The following is an 11713-nucleotide window of genomic DNA, read 5'->3' on the forward strand; positions in this document are numbered from 1 at the left end:
TTTAGTGACTCACTGCAATAAAGTCATTGACTTTTATTGACTTATGGATTTAGATCAAGAAACTACGCTTCCTTATTCTGATAGCTGAGCTATATCAGCAAATAGAGATCCTAAACCAAATGTCATTGTGACAATAGATATTAATAGTAATAACAGATATTAAAAAGCTTTTTTTTAAGTATGATCATTGTATTCATCATTATATTTTTTTTGAATCCATGTTTTGAACTTTCTCTGCAGATGAGGGAGGTCCAAAAAGTGTTGTATGGTAGCTGTAAGCTCATCACAGTATTTGTGGATATGTTATGAGGAACAGGAACCTAGAGGAAGAGTAAAGCAAAATAAAAGCTAATTATATGCTAGCAATGTACTTATATATGCTAGCTGGAGAGCTCAGTAGATCATATTTACTATTTATATGTGTATATATATATATATACACATGTATACTAGACTTTTCTCCAAAGTAATTTGTAAATATTAGAAAATTAATTCTAATGTCACTCTTGTGAATTAAGTACAAACTTCTTAAGGGAGAAAAATGAGACAGAGAAGCAAAGAGAAAGACTTGTCCCTGTAAAGTGACTCCTCAGAGAGAACCCTGTAAGCTTTTATGTTTATTGCGTCTCTCTGAAAGGAGCAGTATTAGAGGCTTCCACCCAGATACTTCAGCCGATGAAGCCTGAAGCAGGCTCCTACGTAGGCAAGTCTTTGTCGATTTAAAGTGGTAGAAGCTTAAGTCAGCTGCCGGACAGGGAATCATGATGTTTCGGCATGGTATGCTGGCAACGGAAGATCCGCTTTGAAAGCAGGACCTTTCAGTCAAAATTAACTTAATTTCTACCCAGGCTGCAGATACACAGCCTTATCTACACAGCCCTTTATTGCTCCACTTCGAGATAACACAGAAATAAGCAATAGCCAGGGCCACATATCAGTCAGAGAAACAAATACTCCTACTCATATGTGCTGCCTGCTCAGGCGGATCTGCCAGGCATCAAATAGGATCCAGAACTTGTAAATGTGTAGGTCTGATGGCCAATGCGTTCTCTATGGCACAGTCAAAATGGCTTTCAGTTCTTCCTGTACTTACTCTTGCCTCCTAATATTACAGTCTAAATAATTACGTTTCAGGCAGCCTTCAYTTAAGTCCAAGTCCATCTCATTCACAGATTAAGGAAAAAAGTTATTTCATTCGTTGCTTTGTTCTCTTTTCATTTTCATGTAGTTAATTCAAAGTTTGAGATTACATTTTGCTGAAAGCTGCTGCAGAGCTTAGAACCAGGTAGGTACTTCCAAAGAAAGGCTGTCGCCTAGATCTWTAAGCAGAAATATTCCTTGTACACATCAGGCTGAATGTTGAATCATYTTTTTTACCAGTTATTTTCTCACAATAAAACATGAGTAGTCTGTAGGCAGGAGATCCAGTTCTGTTCTTTGCTCAAATTATTTCAAATTTACACTAGATTTGGAATAAAATATATGCAGGTTAGAAGAATTTGAACTAATTGTCAGGATTTGATTTTTAACAACTGCTGCATCTTACCCCGAGGCTTCCTCTCTCTCCTGCTCCCATCGTTCATTCATTTTTATGTTATAGGGGCTTCAACTACTGCCCCTTTACTTTTGGTCAGTGGTTACATTATTCARTGCATCCAAAACATGTTTATACCTTTCTCATTAATATCTTAATGTTTGTGAAATGCAATGYAAAACCCAAAATGCTCTTTCAAAATTAAGTCAGAGTCCTTGCAGATATTTCAGATTTTGTGGGGTAAGATTCTCTCTAATTTAGATAAAAGTATATCCACTTTGCATGGTTGTTTTGTTTGTAGAATTGTCATGCCTAAGCTCATGTACTTTTCTGGTATGGGAGAGAAAGCGCTTCTTTTTCCTGGAGTGTAAGATACATGCCTACCTTGTATTGACTCATGTGTCTTGTGCAAGTGGAAATAACTGTTAAATGCCTACATTACGTTACTGATTTAGCAATGTGGTCTGTTTGCCATGACAGGCTCTACAAGATATTTTGTACACATAAAAGGCATGTAGTTAGAGCTCAGTTTCGGTTGTTCATGGAGGTTAAAGATACTTCAGTGCAGATGAAAATCAGACCCTCAGCCCATTGCCAGCTTTGAGTACAAGAAATAATAGATGCATATAAATAACGAGCAATATGTGAGGATAATTGTGTTTTGAATATTATCAAAAAACAGAGTAAGATTTTCCCTATTGTCCCTTTCCTRAATAGGAAGACAAGTAGAATCTTGGTGGATAGAAGGCACTTTATTTACCTCAAATTTTAGAGAAAAAAAAATGAAGCTTCGGAGGTGTTTGTGTTGGTGACTGAGTATCTTGAAGAGGAATCTTAGGACCTCCAATACAGTGTTAAAAACTGGCAGTAGCCTTGGTGAGTGCTTTTTGATTAAGATGCACTTGATAGACACAGGAGTTGTAGTAGGTTATGCCATCAACTGATGTTCTCTGACTACTGTTGGTACCTCACCGTTTCATAGCAGTGGAACCAAGGACATTTTCTTTTGTATGATATGGAGGAAGAAAGTAGTTTAAACTTAGGATAAGCCGTTCAAAGGTCAGTGGTGTAATGTTCTAGGTCTTCAGTGATTCATACTGGTTCAGTGTCTTTGAAAGTTATTGCTGTTTTCCTGCAGGATACCACGTTGAACTCTGCCTAACCAGAAAGTCAGTGACAACTCCGAGATTATGCCTGGATAACTGATTGTCTTTTCTTTGTTTTCAGAATATTCCCTATATACTGAGGAAGAGTTCTTTGCCATAAGTCAGTCTGGGAAGAATAAAAGAAGAAAAATGTGTTGTTTTAGAGTAGCTGCCCTTGTGGAGTTGGTTACTTAGAGTTTCTACAAAATTTAAGTTGTTCAACATGTATTGAACTATAACTGCCTAAGTAGAAGAGCTTTACCTGTTTTCTGTTTCTGGAGCCTTATCAAATTGTGTTCAAGCTCTATTCATACCAAGAAAAAGTATTATATTTAATACTTTTTAGTAGTAGGCACGCATGCAGTCTATATGTCTTGACAAGATGGCAACCAAGGAATGCTGGTTTGTTTTTTGTCACGTGGACTGAGCCTTTACAGAAAGAATAGCATATTTTGTTCTGTTAAACTAGTTGAGATACTTGGGTTTTTCATTGGGAACATCAGCCCAGAAATTAATTTCTCACTGGCTAAATGTCTGAAGCTACAGTCTCTGATTTGGTCCTATTTACATGAAGATTGAATCAGAAATACAGGTATCTAATACTTTTCTAGCATACTGAACAATATGACTTGTGTTTCACTAGATCAGATCAAATGCTGTCTACAAAAAGAGCAACTTACTATTCCTCATAAAGAATGATGATTCCAAAATCTCTGATAGCTAATGAAGTTTAGAGCAAGCTGAAATGGCAAGGATACAATTGCTGATCTTAAGACAGAAGTCTTTGCTTGAGAACAATTCAGACACATACAGAGAACAATAGAAGAGCTGATGAAAATATATTAGTTATAGGCGTCCAAAATAGACTTCCAAATTCCAATCACAGCGCCTCTTTCTGTCTTATGAAAGGACAGTTGCAACAAATTTGTTGAACACAAGTGCTTAACATGCATGATGCTTTGATGTCTTTCTCTACCAGGAGTAAAACGGAGTGCTCAGGGTGAGTGAAAGAAAGCTAATTTTACCGGTATCTCATTGCCTAGTAGAATTAATTCTGTTTAATCACTGTTATCTACTCTTTTCTTAGTTTTTATCTTTGTTCAGAAATACAGTTATACTCATTTCCAAAGAGTTCCTAGACAACTTTCTGTTCAGAGGAATGATGGAATGTTTCTCTGCTGGTTTTGGCCTCCTTGATGACTTACTTCATCTTGTTTGATTTTTTTTCTTGTTTTTTGGTGACATAGTAGTTTCCTGTTTCCTTTCTCCTTTGCTGCCTTCTTTTTCCATGGATGATATCCCTTTCCTCTCCACAGTTTCTGTGGAAGACTCCCACCATGTTATGTTATGTCTTTTGCCTTTTCTTCGCTATATAGCCAAATGCTTCCTGAGCACTTTTTCAAGCTATTACTTCCTGGAACACAGACCTCTRTTCTGCAGGTTATGGCCTGATCTCTTGTTTTAAGCACATAACTTTATATTTGACTTTAATATAATGTCCAGATTATTAAAGAATTAACATTTCTCCATATGACTGCTCTATCTTCCATCATTATTTGCCTCTCTACCAACCTTTGCCTTGTTCACAAGTAATACTATTGATGAAAAGGTAAAAGTAGTAACAGCTCCTTCAGAATAATGGTTCTTTATCAGTGAATAACATTTTGAAATGTGGAACGTGGTATACTCTGCAGTTCGCAGTTAATTCAACAGTCCCAAGTGGAATCTCCCAGCCAGTATAATTTACAACTCTAATGCTATTAAGTAATACTGGTGACCATTTGGCCTGCAGTCAGCTGAAGGATTAAGAGCAAGGGACCTGGCCAGGTGCTATCTGTCCTGCCATATACTCTAGGTCATGCATCAAGTGCCCACAGCTGTACTTGAATGCTTACTTTTATATATTACTTCTCCCTTTATATATATGTGTGTAGACATAGAGTCAGAACTTTTGTTAAGGTGGTCAATTTTTTCTATCTATCTTAATTAGTTTAGTAATTCTCATTGGCTTCCCCAAAGTATATGTCTGTCTTCATGAGTGTTCTTTGCCTGCCTCTCTATCCTGAATGTTTCTTCTGTACCCCTCAGAAATTCTTTTGTTCTATTGCAGACTATACCTGATTTGATTATCTCCCTTTTTGTCTCATCACGCTGCTCCCACATTACCTATTTTACAAATGAATTTTTTTTCTAATCATCTCCAAACTTTCTTTAGTGCTGCTTACTGCCAGCATGATGCTATTCCTGAGCTGGTGAGCAGTTAAATCCTTTCTGAAGTCCTTCTCCTTTTGCATGGTCATGAGAGACATGAGCATGTTTCTGCCTGTCATGAACGGATTGCTCAAGTATGTGAAATAGAAAGGGAGCTGAACATTAGAACATCAGTTTTTAAAAATCATCTTTTGTGTATTGCATGATAGTTACAGAATCAATTTTAGAATCCATAGAATAGGTAAGGTTATACAGAAACTTCCCAATTAATATAATTTTATAGTGAAAGAAGGGGTATACTGAGAAGTATGTGTATGAAGAAGCAACATAAAGCAGTAAGATGAAGAGGTAAATAAAGAAGCTGTTCACTTGGTGAGAGCTAAAAAGAAAAAATTCCTTGCACTCAAGGTACAAACTGTAGATTGCAGGGACAGAAGAGTTGGGTTTGAAGTGAGTGAACTGCTTGTGGAGAGCTTTGTTGTTAAATCCTAATCAGCTAACTCCCATTAAAAAGGTTGGCTATTTGCTTTATTCTTGAAACTCTACATTCCTCTTTGTTTCTCTAAAACCATAAATACTGCATTTGACATCAGCTGTTGGGGGGGGGGGAAGTTTGTTCACTTTTCCAAAACATCCAAATTAGATTATGTGACATGATGAAAGTATGAAACAAACATTAAGTAATGGCAGCCCTGTCAGTTAGAATTATAGTCCTCCATAGTTTTGGGTCTTCTTTTTGAAAGAGAGGTGGTGCCACAGTTCAGAAGAGAAAACGAAGGAAAAAAAAATGTTCTTATTGGTCCCCTAAATTGCAGCTGGCTTTGAAAGAACGTCTTTGGGTGGATACTGGCGTATACTGGTTATGGGCCTCTAGAAGGGTACAGGGCAGAACAGGGAAAAAGTGCTGATTAAAAAATAACTAAAACCAGTTTTCTTGCTATTCTGCACGTAGAGTCGGCTGGAAACTATGCGTGAATAACTCTATCTACACAAGTGTTATTTTCTAATCTTCATTCACCTTCTGAATACCTCATGGCATTTAAAAATTCTTTTCATGTATGCTGCCTCCCTTTCTTGTGCTTAATGTTGGCTTATTTAGGATATTCTGAGAAATCACAGAGGCTCTGTCATGTGTCAGATATCACAATGGACTAGCATTAGTACCGGTAGATAAAAGCAGCTGCAGGTTACTTAACAGGGTGTGTGCAGTGTAATGGAAGAGAATTCAAGCATGGAAAAAAATATCCTCCAGTATTCCATCATTAAGAGGAACACATTAAAGCAGCTGCAAAATTAATAGACAGGAAATTCCTTATGATCCATGAAATCTTCAATCTATATCATACTATTATTCCTAACAACTTCTAATTGCATAACCAAATTTCCCTGTTTATTAATTTTGCAGCATAGTAACTTGTAATTGAAAGTAAATTGCCTAAAAGCAAAATTCTGTTTCATTTGTCATAACCATAAGAATCTGAGGACCACGGAGAGAGTAGAAATTATACTTTCCTGTSCTGCAGCCAGTGAAGAGAGCAAATGTTGAAACTGGATTTTGTGGGCATAGTGGTCAGAGTCCCACAGAGATAATGGTCATCCATGACAATGAGACTACATTTATTCCAGAAACAAAGAGTACTYGCTTACCATGAGATTGCTCTTTCCTTACTGCTGTGCCATTTTCTAAGCTGTCAAACTCATAACATTTTGTGGGTGGCAAAATGATGTCATTTTATTCAACAGCTTGTAGTAATTTCCACTCCCAACCCTTCATGAGAGGTACAAATTACCAAAGAAAAAGGGCTATAAGCTTACAGATGGCAGTATCACTTTTCTTTTCCATTGAGATTCATCTTTCTAGATGAATGACAATTGTGCTGTCACTAAAATTACATAATGCTATGTCCCCTGAGAGGTTATAGTTTGGGATTCAAAGGACAGCTGTCAAAATACACCATGCTCTGGTATGAGCTTTGGAAGTCTCTTAGAGGGCTATACGTATGAGCATGTCTATTTTTATTTGTGGATTATAGATAAAGTTAACTGTGGAATGTAAATTGGAAAACTGCATTTACACAGCAAGTTAACTGATACATCTGAGATATGAATGGCACGCTAAAATAACTAGTGCCATGCTATCACAGCAGCCAAATTCAGGGCTAACCCAAATGGCAGTGCTATATTAACTCAACGGAGTCTGGTAGCCCATAGTAAAATTGACCTTCTCCCTTTATTTTATACACTATCACATCATACAATGTGTAGTAAAAGCTTCTTTGATGTTCCAGGTTTCATCTATGTCTTGAAGTCAGCTGTAGTATAATACCCTCCAGTGCTGTATGCTGGCTCTGAGTACCTGCCAACTATTAGGACAAGGCATTCCACCCAAGAGTTTCAGTGCAGTCTTTGAATATGATTGGGACAGACTCATATAGTTGTAGAATATTTTGTCAAAGAACAAACAAACAAAAAAAAAAGGAAAATGTTGGAAAAAATATAAAAATATCTTGGTTTGGGTAAGTCAGATAGGTACCACATTTCCATTTGAAGGAATGGAACAGAATAGAGTAACTTTTTAAGCAAGAGCCATGGTGACTCCAGAAAGGTTATTTTTATTTCTTCTAAAACAGAGTCTCACAAAGAAGAAATGTCTGCATCACTGCATATACTGTTTTCATAAGACAGAAAGGATTTAGTTGAAACATTTCTAAATGACAGATGGCAGAAAAAGCTAAACATGGCCAGTGCAAATCTTAAAACAGTAAACCTCAAGACTTGGCTTTTCCTGCTCAAACAACTCAGTTAACTAGACTGGATGACGCATCTAGTGTTACTTCCCTGAGGGTCTCAGGCAGCTGCTTGTTTTCTTTCTCTTCTTCCAGATACTAGTATCCCCTGCTGACACAACTTTAGCAGCTATTGTAAAATACCTATCAGGAAGAGGAAGCTCTTAGGAAAACAAGCCTGGTTCTAGCGAAATCCTTGAAACTGGGGAAAATATAAGTGAGGAATGAGAAGTGGAGAAARAAAATATAGCAACAAAACCGCTTCTAAGGAACAAATTTTTTACCACTTGGGATAGTACTGTACTACTTGAGTAATACAGAACAGAAGGAACAGTACAGAACGGTGGTGTATGGCTTACACTGTGGTTTGCAGAGCAACTATTTCTGAGCTATATCATTTGCTGTAGATTGCTTTGGTTGTTAGTAAGCAAATCCTGTTAGAAGAAAACAAAATGAATGCATCCATAATAATCCTCTTTTCATGTCATGTCCACAAACCAGAAGTAGTTGTCTGTGACATGAATGAGAACTGGAAACATCAGCAAAATAGATAAACTCTTAGATAAAACACTATTCACATTTTTAAATCCATGATAAGGGACACATTTAACATTGGGGATAAGACATCTAAGACRTACAGGCATTAAAAAACATTTGTCATTAAGCTGGGTCTGAATAGATGAGAGTATGATTTATTTTTTATTTCCTAGTCTGGTTTGTGCAGAAGATTTGTGGGATAGTATTTGTGAATGAATGGGAGTTGTTAGCTTGTTTAGTCTAGTGTAACARAAGTTGAGAAAGGATGCCGTTGCTACCTCTAAATATTATCAGTGAGAGGAAAAGAGTATTTAATCTAAAGGACAATGTTGGCACCGGAATGACCTGGTATAAATTAACCATGAATAAATGTAGGCTGGCAGTTAAAAAAAAAAAATTGTAATCCTTAGGACAAGGATTACTTTTAGAGTAGTGTAGGCAAAAAGCTCTCGTTTGTTTAAAACACAGCTAAGAAAGTTTACAAACAGAATTGTACGATACTCTTATCTGGCAGAACAAGGGCTAAACTCCATGACCTATGAGGTCTTTTCCAGTCCTAGGTTCTCTTGTTCCTATGCAATGTACATTCTCCCTGACCACATACGACCCACCAGGTATTTTTTTGGCCAACCACAACATGTAGATAAAATAACTTGTTTGTACTCTTTCACTTCTGCTCACAAAAGCAGCAGCCAGGAATGAGCTGGTGCCTCTCAGCCAGGCAGTCCTGATTGCCTGGGTAGCTAAGAGACAGTGGCCTGTGTTTTGAGTACAAGGATTATTCCTCTACACACTAGGCAGCCTGCAAAGATTTCAAGATTATACTTCTGGAAGTGAGGTCAAGAACATGGAGGAGCTCAGGAGACAGGAGTTGGGGTGCAYGTAGAGGAGCTGTAGGATTCACTAGGAGTCATAATCAGCAGTAACTGTTTACATCTAAGGATAGGCCGCTCTTTCTGATTGCAGATTAATTGCTATGTATTTGCAGTTTTCTTTTRGTAAGTGGTTACTGTAGACCAGTTGCTGCGAACAGCGGCTATCTCACACAGTCTAACAGGCTTTGACGCTTTTTGCCCCAAATATATTGTCGTATATTGTCACCCAGAACGAGCTGCTGTGAACTGCTGATCAGTGGGGAGCAATTACRGTTACCATAAGCAGTCCCTGACCACCACCAGCAGCTGCTGGTGACTATTTGTCCTTGGAAGCATTAAGCCCCCAGCCCTGCCTGCTCAGCTGCCACGTGGTGATGCTCAGGCCCTTTCCTTGGGATAGAAATCTGCAAAGAACAGTTCCCAAGTATCAGTTTGTGGCTATGAGGAAACTCCTGCTTAGTGGGGCTGATCAGCAGGAACTGATTACCCCTGGGAAAACATCTACAGCACAGGATGTGGAGGATGTGTTGCTGGAGAAGCAGGAGGCCAGGTGATGTTGGCAGGTTGCACTATGAGACAGTATGTGTACAAAAGGGTAAGAGAATTACAGTGTGTGAAATTACCGTGAGAGAGAGAGAATAGGGATGTTGCAGTATAAAGCTGGGGGGCAGGGAACATGGGAGCACAGTAGTGAGGGCTAAAGGTAGTTAGGGGTAGGTAGGGAGGGTTCTGGAGCAGGGTGGGGGGATRTGAGTTGATGGTGACCAGCTGAAGTCCTCTGCACACCACGCCCTTATCTGACTGTGCTCTTTTTGCCTTGCATGGTGAGACATCAGCACTGCTTGTGTTGAGGTGGACGTTCTTCYGTGTAAGCTCATGCAGACAGACAGAGAGTGGCTGTGGACTGACTAACCACAAAATTTTATCCACTGTTCTCCTCTCCCACCTTGGCTTTATTCCCAATGTAGTTAACAGAATGAGGAGGATGAGAGCTGAAAGGAAAGCTTATTAGCTCCAAAGGCCAAGGGAGCTTGAGCAAGGTGGCGGAGAGGGTAATTTGATTTTGATTAAGGTATCAGTCAGCAAGCAGGAAACAATTTATATAATCAATATTCATCTTACTGGCATTTTATGGAGAGGAAAGAGGTACTCCTAAAGATTCATTCTTATTGGCAGTTCTAATTTGACAGTACTTTTGTTAACTGAAGAGAGCTTAACCACCCCCATTCTACGTACATGTTTATTCTCATAATTTAAAGCAATTATATTTGTGTTTTTACTATGTTTGAAAATAATGCAACACTTATTTGATTTTCTGTTATCTATGTCTTACTGCACTTGGATGGAGGCTTTATGAATGTTTTAAAAATTATTTCAAAATAATTTTTAATTAAACTATTTCAATTAAGGTATTATAAATGTTTAAAATTCCAATTTAATAGAAAAGCTAAGGCTATTTTAAATGTGTTAGATGTGCAGAGAAAAACAGAACAGAAATATGCTTGCCTTGAAAAGAAACCAGTTTATTGAGCTAGAGGAGGTACTTTCTGTGGTTAGAAAACTCACCTGGTTGTATCGGGACAAAGTGTTTTTCCAGATCTTAGAATTAGTCTTACACTTCCTCTCTGATACTGCTTTTTTTGGTATTTAAGCGTTTTGATTTTTTTCCCCCCATATGTTGAAGGGGATAGATAAGCTGCACTTCTTTTTAATAACTTGATTCTTGTTAACTCCACCACTGACCCTTGCCAACACGCTGTTTCGAGGCTGTAGTACCAAAGTGAGTTGCGTGAGCAGAGTCAGCGCTTCCTCTAACTGGAAGCCTGCACAGGCCAAGAAGGGAGGGTTACAGCACGATGYGTATGCATGCTGTACAGCAAACTTGTCCCTGGCAGTCGTCAAGAGGGAGATACTGGTAGAGAGCAGTCGGCTCCTGCAGGAGAGACTGAACCAGGAGAAAAGAAATAACGTTTCTGGCACCAACAAAGAAGACTGAGAGCTTGTAGCTATAGGGAGTAATTTGGTAATACACTAGGTGATGGGCTGGCTGGTTGGCTTATAGGCAGCTGTTGTGTATGCGCAGGTTTAAACACAGCTTCTGGGGGTGAGCTAAGGGAAAATGCGGGTGTCTGAACTTAAGAGCTTGTTTTTAAAGGACCCAGCATGGCCCCTGTATAGGTGCRTGGGGCAGTGTACTTACCCTCATGCTCTTTCCGCCAAAATGYATTTGCTCACTAAACTGTGTGAGCCATTCATTTCCATCTAGTCCACTAGCCCAAATTCTAGGACCTGCAGTTAATTAATTTTAGATTTTATATTTACAACTGGAGCAATTAGAACTTCTTTCAGAGTCCCAGCCCAGTGTTTCCCTTCCTGTTATTAACTGGGTTGATACCTTGATTGTAAATCTGCCTTTTTTCCATTGACTGATTTGGAGATTTACTTTGAAAAAAGAAAAAAAGTTTCATCCCTGTCAGTTTTGCCTTTTATTGCCTTTGCAGCGATGCTAGGCTGCGGGCTGCCGGGACAGGCAGAGCGGCACCGCGGGAAGCSCGGGCCGGAGGGGGGTGATGGTGGGGGGCGACGCGGGGCGGCCGCGGAGGGTTTGGGGGCGGCGGCGCCGAG

At 38.8% G+C, this 11713-nt stretch overlaps 1 protein-coding gene across 1 annotated transcript in view; it reads left to right on the forward strand.

Moving 5' to 3' along the window:
* Positions 1-9528: 9528 nt before the first annotated feature.
* Positions 9529-11713, forward strand: part of TXNDC5 (thioredoxin domain containing 5) — a 25564-nt gene continuing 23379 nt past the window's right edge. Inside the window, exon 1 of the mRNA XM_085321665.1 lies at positions 9529-9638. Coding sequence (XP_085177791.1) covers positions 9529-9638 — 110 coding nt within the window. The remainder of the gene's footprint in view (positions 9639-11713) is intronic.

The sequence above is a fragment of the Rhea americana genome, unplaced genomic scaffold, assembly GCF_003343005.1.
Source record: "Rhea americana isolate MKP2758 unplaced genomic scaffold, rheAme1 scaffold_70, whole genome shotgun sequence".
Classification (NCBI taxonomy): Eukaryota; Metazoa; Chordata; class Aves; order Rheiformes; family Rheidae; genus Rhea; species Rhea americana.